Genomic DNA, 15,678 nt, shown 5'->3' with positions numbered 1-15,678 from the left:
TTGAGTACAACCCCTTCTCGACGTTGTACGAAACTTGTGCATTGGACCACGTGTCGCCAAAGCCTCCAGCAGGATTTCCTCCGAAGATCAGAGGCCTACCTCGTCCTGAGTGACTGTGGGCTCCTGGTGAGTGAATCCTCCTGAGGCATCTTCATGATCCTTTGCCGGCTGGCTTGTGGGTCCCCAGAAGACTTTTCTACAATTCCAAAGGGCTCCTCTGGTTGCTCCAGGCCTGTCCTGACTTACCTTTGCTGGGTGAGTCCCTCAAACCGTGCTGGTCTGCACCACTGACTTTTTACACTTTTGATGAGACTTGCTGTTGCCAAGGCTTGTTGGCTCCAATCTGGTCGCCGACACAACAATAAGCTGCAGACTTTGTGGCACACACTGAATCCAGCTCCTGGTTGTCGTCGATGCCTCCTGGACCTCGTGGCTGAAGAGTCAAGACACCCATGATCACTTGAAATCACCCGACAACTGTGGGCATCCATCTTCCTTGCCCCGGGTCACTGCCAAGTGACTTTGAACACTGTCCCTTCTGCTTTCAGGTCTTCTTTCTTCTGAATCCAGCCTTGGATTCCACCGGACACTTCTCCTGTCTTCACAAGCAGCAAGTCTTCTTTGGCTCCCATTGAAAACGACGCCGCGACCCGACACCAAAAGACACCTATGCACCCGGCTTCCCTGGGTGAGGTAACTCCAGCACTACGGTGCTCCTGTGTGTGTTGGCTCTTGAACTACTTACCATGTATGAGACTTGCTTGTAGACTCTCCCGAAGTATCCTAAAACTCTAAAATTCCAACCGCGACTTGCTCTATTGAAGTCAATTGGGATCCGCGGCAGTGTTCTCACACTGCATGCGTCTCGCGTGGGTCCTTTACTTACCTGCCTTGGGTGGATTAGTGAGGCCCCAGTGCTTCTGAAGGCCCTAGGCCTTGTCCCTTCTCAAGTCGTTGTCCTTAAGTCTCTTTTTTAGTATATGGTCTGGTACGCCCCTAGGGCCCCAGCCACATTTGTGCTTAATTTATTGTGAAACGTTGATTTGTGCATATGTTCCTGACTTCTAATCTCATTAAGAGATTAGTAGAGTGTGTCTAGTAATAAATACATATATATTTGATATATACCTGTGTGGTGTCCTTTCATTTAGTGATTCAAGAGATTATAAGGTAAACCAAGCTGCTTTACATTCCTCTAAAGACTTAGCCTGAAGGCTGCTCTCCACAGCTACCACTAGGATAGCTTTCTTTAAAAGGTTGTCTTAAACCTATCTACCATAAGAGTCGAATTGTACTGGTGCAAGGTGGCCACTTTAACTAGTGACCAGCATACACCAGGCCAACTTCTCACAACATCTGAATCTCCTAGAGGTCCACAAATTGCACAAGAAAAAGGCTGAGGGTAACAAGGTTTGTGGTGCTGGCTCCTGGTGCCTGGAATTCTCTTCCAGATACCAGAGGCTTTTCAAACAAGCCTATGACTAAAGTGCTGCTCAGACCTGCTTCTAGATGACCAAGCACCATGAAAATGTTCGGTGTGCGTGCACATAACATAACACGTAACAAAGGCCCTGCCGGGCACTCTTACAAAGGATATGACACTACTCAATTGTGACCCCTAAAAATCAGGGGCCAGGGCTTGATGGCAGGAAATTGCAAGTCACTGTGGGTGGCGGAAACCTATAGAAGCTTCTCCTACTTCAAAGTAGGCACCAGGTTTGAATATTGTACCTCCGACTCCCAATACATCTGGACCTGTGTATGCTTTGCTGCCAGAATGACTGCCACTTTTCTGCCCTGGTATTCTGCTGTTTTGCTGCCCGCTGCCTTGCTTGGTAAGAAGAAAGACTGGACCTCATGCTGAAGTGACTCCAAGCTGACCTCCTGTTGTTAGCTATGGGGACATAACTAGCTTGAGAGGATCCCTGCAACTGCCCAGCAGACCTGCTGCCTGGAACAATTGCCTGGACCTTTAACTGGACTTGCCTGAACCCTGCTTGCCTCTGAAGTGAGTTACGGACACCCAAATGGTACCCCTCGGTTCCTAAAACATTGGAGTGGCCTCACTTTAGCTTCCCTCAAAGTTTTTACGCTCCTCGGGGACTCAAACACAAGCTTTTAGCCATGATCTTGCAGCCCCTTGCACCCACTAATGATACCCGGCAATGTGAGAGCGGCTCTTCGTGGTACAGCATCGACAACTCAAGGGACCACTGACGTGATTGTCTGCAACGCTCAGCCTGCTCTTCGTGCTGCTTTGATGGTTATCTGTAAAGCTCTTACTGCTCCTAATGGCCTCTTCCACAGCAAAAGGATCTCTTTTCACAGGATTGCACTGGTTATTCTTTCAACTGGACTGTCCCAGTATTGGACTTTAACCCAGCCTCACACGACCAGATAACTTCGGGAGGCGCTTTTGTTGTTTACCGCTATTTTAATTTCAGTCTCTAAAATTGCATATCTTCAGTTCTACTGATTGTATTTTTGTCAGTTTGATTTTAAATTATTTATTAGATGTTTTCACTTTATTAGTTTTTGAAGTGCTGCATACATTCTTTACACATTGCCTCTAAGTTAAGCCTGACTGTTTTGTGCCAAGCTGCCAGAGGTTTAAGCACAGGTTCATTTGGGTTTTGCTTGTGAGTTTCCCCCTGAAAAGGACTGTGGTTTTTGCTTGAGTAGGGCTTCACCCTCATCCCCACAACCAACAACCCTGCTTCTTACAAGCCATAATGCCTTTCAAGTACATATGTTCCTGTGGAACTGTGTTAGCAATTTAAGCTAACTAAACTAACATGCTGAACAACTGGAGAAACAAATATAATACAAGGTGATTACAAGCAGTAGCGCCAACTAAATGATTATATAGATAAACAACATCAACTTCTGGTTGTCTTGAGTAAGTTCTATTTGTTACGAAAACAAATGGATATTTTCAACCCTACAACACCAAAAGAGGCCATAAATCCAGAAGAAATAATGAGGATTCTTCCTCAGTGGATGTGATCAGAAAATGTGAATGTCAAGGGAAGAATACATGTATCGGATGTTGATGATGATGCGGAAGCCATAAGTGCCTCAGAGAATTAGGATGCTGAAACTATATGTGAATACAATGTTAAAGGTGAAGTTGAAGGTGTACAAGTTCTTATCCTGTGCTTACAGGAGTAGTAATAATTGACAGCAAAGGAGCATTGTCAAATATAGCAGTTAAGATGACAGGCTGCTGTTTTGTAGTTCAAAATGCCTGATGTAATCTGCTGGGTAAGATTAATTCCTAAGTGAGGTTAGACATTATTGATAGTTGCTCAAATCAAATATGCAGGAAGAATATTTCAAAGCAGATCATACAACTGAACACAGTTCTCACTCGGGGAGCTTGAGACAAAGTCCAGTCCAAAAAATCTCAAAAGTAGACTGCCATAGCTTTGCAACTTTGATATTTAGTCAGGCAGGATCCGGCTTCTCTCATGTCAGCTTTCATAATAGTTTTTATTTCTTCATTATGAAAAGCATTAGAATTGTGCAAGACGTATGTGTGATATACAAACAAGTGAAGAAGGAAGAAATGAATGCAAATATAGCGTTAAAGACAGTTAATAATACAAATCCAGCAGTAGACTAGGTCTGTATTTATTTGAGGAATGAAAAATAGTGTGTAATAAATTTGCAAAGTGAGTCAGGAACTCAGCCGCATATATATCAATATTTCACGTAACGCAGCAAGACACCTAGCCGCAATGCACTGCATGAATGTAGAGGTCAAGTTTGTGACATGGTTAACATTATATGGTGCATTCCTGCCTTCTCCTTGCACTGCCACATTTTTTGTTGGCTGGTGCAAATGCTAGCACCCTTGTGTCATGGTGTAAGGGTGCCTAGGTTTCAAGCAGGCTTGTTTTGGTGCAAAAAGCGACACCTTCCTGCACAAAAACAATCCTCTTAGGTTTGTCCCCTTTTCAATGGAAAGTTCTTCCAAGATCATATTTTAAGGACATAGGAGACTTAGTATAACTTTTTCAAACAAAAAACACAGTCTTTGGGGCTGTGCTGCACCGCCTGCTGGCCCTCATTATATATTTGATCACCATTGGTGGTGTCCCTTCCCATTTTGGGGTACTATGGAAGCAACTATTTATGCAACTAAGCCCTCTGCAAGTTTACCTTTGTGAATCAGGCCCTAGGATTCTTAGACGTATGGTCCTCTCGCTAATGCGTTGGCAGATTTAGACAGAATCCTGTATATACATATATCAATATCTATTGGCCATAAGGCTATGTTATCTGAACTACACAATGTTACATTGTGTGCCCCATTCTAAACCATTTCATTCAAATCCTTGCTACTAATGTTTTTCGTCCCTTTGAAAATCACTAGAGTGTGTTTGTTAATCTTTAAAAGAATCAAAGCTCTTTCAACTGCATGAAAGTTGTCCAATTTATAATTTCTCTCTGAACCATGTATGTTCTGAATTTGGGCTCCTAATTTGCTAATTTACAAATTGTCTGGCACCTAGTAATAATAAGATGCAGGTGGCCCAGGTCTGTCATAACTGTTAAAATACAAGAATATTTTTTGGGGAAATTCTGAGGACTGTTAATCAGTGAAGTCTCACAGTGCTTTCTATGCAGAAAGTTATGTATTTCCCTTACCCTAGTGGGTCAGTGACTGTAGCGGTGTCCACAATGATGAAAACAAAATAGCGCCTGATGATTTTCTGTATTGAGATAAGGAGAGTGATTGTCCAATGGAGTATATCAATCCAAATCAGAAGCTATGTAACCACATTAATATACCATGGACATTAAAAAGAATGAGGAATGATTATCTAATCCTCGGATATTGAATCATTTCAGTTGGACCCATATTATGATAAGGAGCTATTTCCCAAATAAAACCATCACACTTTAGATATGCAGGGTTCTGATCAGCATGATAATCCCTTTTCCCTTTGTGTGAAGTTGTTTTTGCAGTTCCTAAACCACAGGTGGCAGCATCTTTTTATCAAGAACATACTGCCCATGTACAATAACAAAATTATAATCAGCATTATAATCCACACTAGGATGGACATTACTCCATTACAAATCCAGATGTATGGCCATTCTGTAAAATGGACCTGTCATCAAACCAGCAACTAGCAAGAAGCTGTTTATAGTGTTGACTAATTGGAGGGCCAACTGTTTCTTTAGTTTTAAAGTCTGTATCAGAATCATTATCATACATTACAATTTCTTGCAGCAGCATCATTGCAATTGATGTAGATTATATTTGTGGTTCACTACACCACAACTGCACAGGTTGCAATTGTTGATATTGCACCATTTAATTCATTTCTTGTGGTTGCTTTCCTTGATACAAAGCAGTCTCATCATTCATTGTAACGGATTAATGATTCCAAAGTGGCTGTAATCTTTGATGGGGTAGTTCCTCCAGAATAGAAAAAAGGATGTATTGATCTTATCTAGAAACACTTTGGTGTTAATAGGGGTATATGTTTTTCCTTGAATGGTTTATGGCTATTATGGAAAAATGCCATCAGGAGCAAAAATTCAAGGAACAGATTACATGGCTAATTCACCAGGTACTGTAAAGAATTTATGATTTATGGTTTGTTTTAAATTTTTTACTTTTGTTACATTTATAACAACATTGAATGCACTTTGCAAAGGTTAATGAGCTCTGGTAATACAGTTAGCATCATGTTTATTGCATCTAATCCGTATTTTAATAGCTGAACAGATTCCTGCAGAAGATTCATTTTAAGACACCTTCTGGAGCTGATTTTGAATTTGATGACACAGGTGATACACCGGCTCAGTATGACATTGTAAACTGGCTTGTCTATCCTAATGGAACCACCAGAGAAATCCAAGTTGGCACTTTTGACACATCCGCTCCCACTGGTCATCAACTTGTCATCAACAAAAATTCAATCCTCTGGGACTCCAAATTTAATCAGGTCAGTTAAAAAGAATATGCTTCCTATACACCTGCACAAGCTATACCATGTGTAAAATGGTTTCCATGTTACAAACAGTCTACTTTCTTGAGGCATCAAATAATTTTAAATATAACTGAATGTTACCTACAATATATTTTAGCCCAAAGGTATAGAGGTTATATGATGTGTACATTATATGATGACTCCCAATAACAAGCTTCCAGATGTTGGCTTTATGCTGCTGGGGCAGATTTTGCACTGCCTTTTTTCAGAAGTTATACTACATTTTATCTGCAATGCATTTGGTGCACCCAGCAAGTATATCACACAGTATTACATCTGATTGACACAACTGTAAATCAAAATTAATTCTATCCCTGTACATTCACTACCTGTTTGACAGATGGTCCTTCACCACACTCCTCAAGCTCTAATCATTGTAGCCAAAATTAATTTCTATTTCAAATTTTGTAATGTTTTGATTTTGGACTGCAGCTGCTATAACAACCAAGGTGATGGAAGAAATTCTTCAGTTGATCCAAGTCATTAGCGACCTCATGGGGTGCATTCCAGTGCATAACTTTTCACCTATTATCTGGATAGAGCCTAGACAGTGTCTTTGTTTTGTACAAGATGGTGCAGGACAGAAATGGACCCCATGCTCACCCAGACAGATGTTTGTGGCTAAACCTAATGAAGGGGTCCTAAGTAAGCCTACACTCATCTGGGCCACTTGTGTTGCTTCCTGGAAGAGTCCTGGCAGTTTGGGCTGGATGGCTCTTGATGGAGTCAGTCTTGTGTGATTTGCGTAAGTCTGATCTCTGCCTAGAGCAGTATCTGGGTTTCACAAGATAGACTGGAATGTTACCCCCAGTGATCTCTAAGACTGTGATGCTGACTCCCTTTCAAGTTCTCTCGCAGAATGTTGAATGCTGCAGCAATATTTGTTACACTGTTTGAATATTCACATTTATGTACACTGTCTCACATTGTAAAGCAATATTCTAAAAGTTGCATTATATGTGATAAAAACAAACATTATAAATCCCTTTTCATTTCTGACCTTATTTAGAGAGCTTTATATAGCACTGGCAGGACCCGAGGGTATCAGAGCACTTTACAACATGTATACAGGTAATAAGAAAGAACAGACAGACAGAACAAAGTGGATAGCCGTTTGGAAGGCAGGTACAAAAGTCAAGAGCTGCTAGATAGTAACTACCATGTATAGATCCGAAGGTTAAAGGTGTCGAGCGAGATAGAGATCCTTTAGTTTTTTTTTAAAGTCATGAAGGAGGGTTTAGTTCTGAGATCTGCTGGTAGGGAGTTCCAGATTATGTAGGCATTGCCAGAAAAGGAGCAAGCCAGCACTTCCTATGTATGCCTCTTTGGGGAATGAGAAGTAGGTTGTTGGTGCTCCTCAGGTTTCTTGCCTGGCCTGCCTTGGTGAGCTTGGCTGCCAGGTAGACTGGTTTACCAGTGGAAGGACTTTGTGGGTGAGACATGCAGTTTTGAACTGGCAACGAGTTTCAATAGGGAGCCATTTGAGATCTTTCAAGGAGGGGGAGATATGATCGTGCCTTTTAGCTCCATTGACCATCTTTGCTTCTGCGTTTAGAGTTGTTCTCATGGGGCTAGGGGGTTGTGAGGGTAGCGTTCCCATAGTCTAGTCTGGATAGAACCAAGGCATACATTGCGGTCCTGAGATCATTAGGTGGGAGTAACGGCGTGGTTTTGTTGAGTAGTTTTAATTTGTAGTGGGCACTCCTTGCGGTAGCCTTAATGTGTGAGCTCATGTTCAGGTTAGGGTCCAGTACGATCCCCAGCGACTTGGCGGAGTCGGCCAGGGTTCGGTTGAAGGTTAGGGAGTCCACAAGCTTTATCCATTCTTGGACCTTAAGGTGATAACTAGGTAATGAATGCTTATAATTATTATTTCAACCTTATATAGCATTTATATATATATATATATATATATATTAACGAGCTTATAAAGCACATGGTTACATTAAGGACAGTGTGTCCCCGCGCTGCGATGAGGCAGCAAGAGCAGGTACTGAGGGAACAGGAAAGTCTTCAGTGTCTTCCTAAAAATGCCTTCACAGGGCTCCAATCGAAGGCATACTGGAAGTTTGTTCCAGAATTGGGCTGCCAGAAATCGAAAAGAGCGGCCCCCCATCCTGGCTCTCTTAACCATAGGGATACTAACCAAACCCAGCCCCTCAGACCTGAGGCGGCGGGTGGGAGTGTAGGGGGTGAGAGGTTCCGCAAATAGACTGGAGAGGTCCCATGCATAATGCGGTGGCACACACATAGTGCCTTAAAACGAACACGTTCCCGGATTGGGAGCCAGTGTAAGGAGGTAAGAGCCGGTTTAGAGGGGGCTCTCCTCGGACGCTTCAGGACTAATCGGGCCGCTGCGTTCTGCACGCATTGGAGTCTCTGTATACACCTCTCTGTAGCACCCAAATAGAGGACATTCCCATAATCAAGACGGGAGGTCACGAGTGCATGAACCAGGGTCTTCCTGAAAGCAGCGGGCAATATGTCCAAAGTCTTTCTGAGTCCCTTTAGAACTCCGAAACATGTGCCCGCAACCCGTCTGGTATGGTAATCAAACGAGAGGTGGGCATCCATCCAGACCCCAAGGTTTTTTGCCTGGGCACATGGAACAGGAGTAGGGCCCAAATTCTGCGGCTACCACGCAGACGACCAGACAGAAGGAGCTTTTCCCACCACCAGTACCTCAGTCTTATTGCGATTACGTTTTAAACAGTTTGAGTCCATCCAGGCTGCAAGTTCTTGGAGGCATGCCACCAAGTTGGAAGCCGCCGATTGTTGATCCTGGGTGTCATCGGCGTATGATACCACTCCAATCCCAAAACCTTCAGCAATCTCGGCTAAGGGAGCCACATATAGATTAAAAAGGGTGGGGCTCAAAATTGAGCCCTGAGGGACCCCCTACTGCAGTGCCATCACCTTAGACGTTCAAGGCCTAGGTGCGATTTTTTGGGGAGGGGGAGTACAACTGCCTCCTTCCAACAGCTAGGGACTGTGCTGGTCTTAAATGAGACCTCCAGGAGATGTCTAATGAAGGGTTCCAGAACTTCTAAACACCCTTCAAGTCTTCTTGGGGAGGCCTGATCTTTGTGAGACCCTGACTTTACACTCCGACAGATGTTAATCAAGATTTCAGGGGGGGGGAGTAAAAAAGTTCTCAAGCCTCTCCTCCTCAGCTACAGTTGCATGGCATGACCTGACCCACACGTCTTGGTCAGCAAGGACCACATCAGGGAAAGAGGAGTAAATTGTCAATACCTTCTCAGAGAAGAATTCCACTATTTGGTTACAGCGTTCGGCTGAACCTTCAGCAGGTGCTGTTATAGAGTCCAAAGAAGAGATCTCTTTATAGACCCCAAATTTGATAAGTGTTTGTCTTTTATCTGAATTGCAATGTATCCCATTTACTGTCTCGGGTTGTTTGTATTTTGTCCGGTTTGCATTCTGATGATTGATCACTGTATCACAAGCACTTCTAATGGAGATAAGCCTTGCATTCATCCTCTGCAAAGTAATGGGAAGACATGGGTACGGCACCCCAATGGAGGCTTGAGGGTTCCTGAAGTTTCTCTTATCATGAATAAATAACTTGTCCAGTTCTGTCAGAGGACACCTGATTTTAAGTGAAATAGAGGAATTGCCATAGATGAACTGATGTTAGGATGGCCTCCTTTATAGATGTGATTCTACCCCAATCCATTATTTAAATGTATCTCTGCCCCTCCCCCCCGGCCTATGTGTGCTTGACTGTAAGCTTCTCCACTGGTTTCTTCTTGCTGGGGATGATGCAGGTGAAGCCCTTTTAACCTTTTGCTTACAGGGAGTACACACCTTCACTTTTCAAAGCAAGGCAAATTCCTTATGGGCTATAGTTTCAAAGTGTGCAGCAGGTGCAGTCATTAAAATTGCAATCCTCTTGGTGCAGGCCAGGGTTCCAGTACAGCTTTCTCTCTTCTTCTTGCAATTTCAGGAAAGGATTTAAGTTGCAAGGAAGCTCTCCCATATTTCTTCTGTGTCTTTGGGTGATAAGCAGGGGGGCACTTCTGTCTATATTGGGTGCAGGGTGCCAACCAGAAGTATGACAACGTCCTCCAAAGTGTGGCATTCTCATGTGCCACAAAACACTGTACATTAAAATCCAAATTGGTGAAATTCTCTTCTTGGGGTTAGGATCTGGCTCAGCCAGGCTACTAGGGTGGCTTTTTTTCCCTAACACACCCATTCCAGTCCCTCTGGTAATCTAATCACTAGGGTTCCCAGCTGGCTGCAGGTGTGGAAGTGGGGGTGAATTTGTGTCTTGTCTCAACAGTTTGACTATTATATTCCCTGCCTGCCCATCGCTATGCTGCTACAGTTCTGCCCCCACCAGAAGAACTTTGTCTCTGTGCAGGCCACTTCACACCTCATCAGAGCAGTTTGGCTGAGCCTGTCAAAGGAGAAGCTGCTATAAGGTTGGGTTTTGGCTCGACAGAAAAGTTCTATAACTTATTTGTATGTATTAGTGGTGCTAAATCTAATATTGGCAAGCTGTTGGATTGATCATTACTAATTGTTTAAGTCTTTAGAATATTATTTTAGGTCACTCCAGCAATAGTTACACTTTAAAAAAGTATTTCTAGTTGGAGCTTAAATGCTACAATGGGGAAACATTACATTGGTAGGTTTTCCCTCACCTAGGCATATAAAACACCTTGTAAAATGCCCTGCTTGTTTTTACATGGCACCATACCATGGGGGCACCTGGGGTAGACATTAGGGCTGACATATGTGTAAAAATAAGATAGTTTAATACTTTGGAAGTATCTCAAAATCCAAAGTTGATTTTGCATATAATTTCAATTTAAAATCTGCTGGCATAGCAAGCAACACAGCAGTGCACACTTAAGTACATTAAATCTGCTGGGCCTCTAAACCTACATGCCCTACCATATAAAAGAAACTAATAGGTAGGTGCGAGTTGTTATTACACATAAATAAGATATACGTTTTAACATAGTAAAGGTGCAAGGCCTGGTTAGCAGGGCCCAGGGCACAATTGGAGTCAGTAAACACCAGTAGCTAGTCAAAAATGGAGTAAAAAAATGGGAGGACACTGCCAAACAGTCCTGGTTTCTCATTCCATATAACCCTTTTTCTTCACAGACCCCCTCCTCTGTCTGTAGTGAGAGCTGCTCACCTGGATACCGGAAGGCTCCCATAAAAGAAAAATCCTCCTGCTGCTTTGTCTGTGTGCCATGTGCAGAGGGAGAGTTTTCAAACTCCTCTGGTGAGTGAAGACTTTATAACTGATAGCGTTTGTACGGCATTAGCAAGAACAAGCGCATTAAATACAGGAGGGAATGTTTCAAAAGGTGTGCCTCTTCAACAAATATTCATGTTATCAGCTGATCGAGTGTTTTTGTTAACCTTCTGTGCTAGAGAATAATGAATAAAGCTTCTGGAACTGCTTTGTTCACAGTAGAATATTATAGCTTGTTTTGTCCTACATTGACAACAGAGGGACTCCTGACTTTATTGGACACAAAAACAGAGTTGAATATTCGCAAAATGTATCCTGCTCAGAGACTAGGGTGCATATTTATGAGAAAATCACTAAGCACAGCAAGTCACTTTGCTGCGCTCCTTGACTGAGAAAGGGCAGGAATGCACCACATTTAAAAGATTATGGTGCATCCCTGCCTTTTCCTTGTGCTGGTGTTATTTTGGCTCCCTAGCACCATGGCAGGTACTCTTGTACCATGGTGCAATGGTGCCTGTGTTGCATGCAAGATCATTTGAAGCCCAATACCCACACAAAGGACAGTGTCAAAAAGCAAGGGTGTTGCATTGGAACACCCACAACAACACTCATGGAACCCCCCTTCCACAATGAGTAAGACATTTCCTTACCCCATATAATCAAGGCCACGAAAAGACAGGCAGAGTGGCTTTGCATGGCCTCATAAATAGGGACCGGCTCACTGCACCTCCGGAGCACCACAAAAGTGACACACCGGCTGCATAAAAGTGCAGCCTATTTAGAAATATATTGTGGCACTTATGCAGGCAATGTACCCCTGCACTAGTCAGCTAACATATGTTTAGAGACACAAGAGTCATCTCCTTACTCAGCTCTCCTGCCGGAGAGGTGCTACTTTGGGGAAAAAGAGGTTCATTTTGTTGGTGGTTGACACCTTCCTTGCTCATGACTGGGGGAGGAGAATGGTAGTACATTAATTTGGGGGAAGGGGGAAGGGGGTGGGGGTGTAGGAGAGTAGGATCTGCTTCACATGGTTACCCCCACTTTTTGCTGCTGTAACACTGTTTTTCGACTTCAATCTGGCTGGGACACTGCTATTCAGGGCCCCAGTCTAGCTGCTTCCTCTCTAAATTGATTCCATGTACTTTAGGGACATACCAGATTGGATTCTGAGGTGCCCTTATAAGTCCATAGTATATGATACTATGTACCCAGGGCTTAGGTACCCCAGAGGCCTACCAGGGGCTGAAGCATGTATTATGCCACCCCTGAGAGAGTGAGAGAGTGTGTGAGTGTGTTTGTGATGTGTGTATCACGAGCAGGTCACAAGGTGGCATGGAAAGCATTAAGGTGAAAAGTAAACAATTGGCAACTGCAGCCTCCACACACTGATGAGGTGTGCATTGGCAGGCAGGTTGTGGATCTGGTCACCTCTTTTAGATATCTTTTGAACTCTGACACAATGTTCATACTTCTGTGTTTCCAAACGTATATATATAATCCCAGGTCCAGGTCCTTATTTGTCATCAGATTCTATTTTATGGATGATGAACTAATAATAAAAACATGGATTTTGACTGTAGAAAAAATTAGTAGGGCTGAGGACAAAGGATAGTTTCCACAAACTGACAGAGTGTATAAGTTACCGGAACTAAAAGGGCCTCATTCTCAAAGAAGGGCTTCAAAAATTCTACTCCATTATTCTAGTCTTAGATTCTCAGGAGTAACTTTCAGAATGGAATTTACTCATGCTGAACAGACACCAGTGGGCCGTATTACACAAAATGCCCTGAAGGCACAACAGGAATGTGTTCCTGCTTTGTGCACCACCAGACCACTTTGTTATTGTAGAAGGGGCTGCAGAAACTGTTTTGCCCCCTCTGTAATAATGATAGTGCTGGTGCACATGCAGCACCAGTGGTGTTTCAAGAGGGCATTGCTTTATTTGCATGGGGGCTTGACCACAACTAAATGATGGAATTGCTTTACCTCAATGCCCCCGTCATAATATAAATGTTGGCTCAGAGGCAAATGCGCCTTTAAGAGGCACACTGAAAGTGTGCCACAAAAAGGTGGCACACTGAAAGCGTAAGCCATGGACACCCCAGACATCTCATTGCAGGTGCTTGCAGCTACGCTGTGCATCCACCTGCAATGCAAGGGGATATCTCTCCCCTATGAAAAATGTGGGCAGGTGCAGCCTGCACAGTGAAACACTGAGTGGCATTTAAACAGCCATCCCATTAATCACTTTATAGTACTGGCCCCAGGGCAACTGGAGGTTGCAGCTGCCTTGAGGGCAGCACATTCATAATAAGATTCATTTTTCCTGTTTGCACAATGGGCCCCTGTTTGAAAGTGCTCCATGGCGCAAACAAAAAAGTGTGCCCCAGATGGAAAAGCTATATGAGTAAATAAGCTGAGATTGTGAATTCTACTATTAAAGTTTTTACTTTGAATATTTGATATTTGCATATTATTTTTCAATAGGGAATATAAGCTTTGCGTAGAGGCATTCACTTGAAAAATAGGGAGGACCCTCTCCATTCCTGCTCTGAATTGGCAATTATTCCAGAGTTTAGTAGTAGTATCTTACATGCATTTCAATGGTAATAAATAGCCTGAAAAAATATTATCAAACACCCACATAATTTTGCAGACTTACAACCCCACAGGTTGTGCTTTGACTGCCTTGTTAATGAGTGTATGAATAGCAAATATAAATCTACCCTGTCAATTTTGTATTTACACATAACAAATGTATATCCTATAATTGTACTTATAAATCACAAACAGTATTTTGACCAACTAAGTTAGCAAAATCCTTTTGTGAACCTGACCCAAAATAATGGATGTTTTTGTACAGGTTTTATGCAAACTCAAATTGATACTTGTGTCGGAGGTTGTGCAGATTTTGCTTAATGCAGCTCATGCTTCCATGCAGCCTCAGTCACACATTTAATTTTTATTTATTACATTAACACTTGTAAAGTTAAGTTTATATTATGTGAACATCATATGGTCACCCAGGGAATTTTCTTCACCTGGGAGTTCCTGAAGATATTGCAATTCTTTACCTTTATGTATTACTTTATCCTTTAATAACAAACCATTATTGTAGAGCAGACAGTGGCATAATGTTATGATACCATTTCCATTACAAATGAGACGTATGCTTTTGCTTTTAGACATGGAAAACTGCCTGAAATGCTCTGATGACCAGTGGCCCAATAAGAGGAAGGATGGCTGCATACAGAAGGAAGTGGTTTATCTTTCATACACTGATAGCCTTGGTGTGAGTTTAGTCTCCATATCTATTTGTGGCTCCATAGTCACAGCTGGAGTGTTGGGAATCTTTCTCAGATACCGGGACACACCAATAGTCAAAGCTAATAACCGAGATCTCAGCTACACCCTTCTTGTCTCTTTAATGTTGGCCTTTCTCTGCTCCCTCCTATTCATCGGACGCCCTACCTCATGGACCTGTCTGATCCAACAAGGTGCCTTTGGGATTATATTTACTCTTGCTGTATCTTGTGTATTATCAAAAACCATCACTGTTATCATTGCCTTTAATGCCACAAAGCCAGGAAGCAGCTTAAGAAGATGGCTGGGTACCCGGATATCTGCCTCTATGGTCCTCTTGTGCACGATGGGCGAAGTAGTAATTTGTGCCACCTGGCTGCTCACCTTACCACCTTATCCAGCCACTGACACACAATCTGAAACTGGCAAGATGATCCTGCTATGTGCCCAGGGTTCTACAACTGCCTTCTACAGTGTGATTGGATACATGGGCATGTTGGCCTTTATTAGCTTTATGGTGGCCTTCCTAGCCCGTGACCTGCCTGATAGATTCAACGAAGCCAAGCTCATCACATTCAGCATGCTGGTGTTCTGCAGTGTCTGGGTTTCCTTCCTCCCAGCCTACCTCAGTACTAAAGGCAGGTACATGGTAGCTGTAGAGATCTTTGCTATCTTGGCTTCCAGCGCTGGACTGCTTGGCTGTATATTCTTTCCCAAGTGTTACATTGTTCTGCTCAGACCCAATTTAAACACAAGAGACAATCTGGTAGATAAGAACAATTTATAGCCATAAATATTGCTTTAGTGTGACTTTTTAAAACTGCAGGTTATGTTTTTTGGAGGAAATAGCATATTTGATTTTTATCACACACATCTCATCTTTTCAAATGTGTGTTGGTAGTTCTTTAAAAGACTAATTACAACAATGTATGAGTTTATACTCAGAATGAATTGTAGTCTCTGTTTTCTGAAATGGTTCATCCAATTTGACCTGATTAGCCCCGTGGGTGTGTTAGTGGTTGTGTGGGACTCTGAGAGAACAACTGTTGTTAAAGGGTCATCACTTGAAATGTTTTACAGCCATCACATGGTACTGATGCAGAGTCACACGGTTGTGAATGGCAGGAG

At 42.8% G+C, this 15,678-nt stretch overlaps 1 protein-coding gene across 1 annotated transcript in view; it reads left to right on the top strand.

Moving 5' to 3' along the window:
* LOC146863701 (vomeronasal type-2 receptor 26-like) overlaps nt 1-15,654 on the top strand; it is a 322,573-nt gene extending 306,919 nt beyond the window's left edge. The window contains exons 5-7 of the mRNA XM_085640670.1: nt 5,736-5,963; nt 11,148-11,271; nt 14,433-15,654. Of these exons, the coding sequence (XP_085496796.1) occupies nt 5,736-5,963; nt 11,148-11,271; nt 14,433-15,337 (1,257 nt within the window). The 3' untranslated portion in view covers nt 15,338-15,654. The remainder of the gene's footprint in view (nt 1-5,735; nt 5,964-11,147; nt 11,272-14,432) is intronic.
* The last annotated feature ends 24 nt before the right edge of the window (nt 15,655-15,678 follow it).

This window comes from Triturus cristatus, chromosome 2_1 (genome assembly GCF_964204655.1).
Source record: "Triturus cristatus chromosome 2_1, aTriCri1.1, whole genome shotgun sequence".
Classification (NCBI taxonomy): Eukaryota; Metazoa; Chordata; class Amphibia; order Caudata; family Salamandridae; genus Triturus; species Triturus cristatus.
Note: the sequence above shows the minus strand (reverse complement) of the source record. Positions and strands in the feature narration are given on the sequence as shown.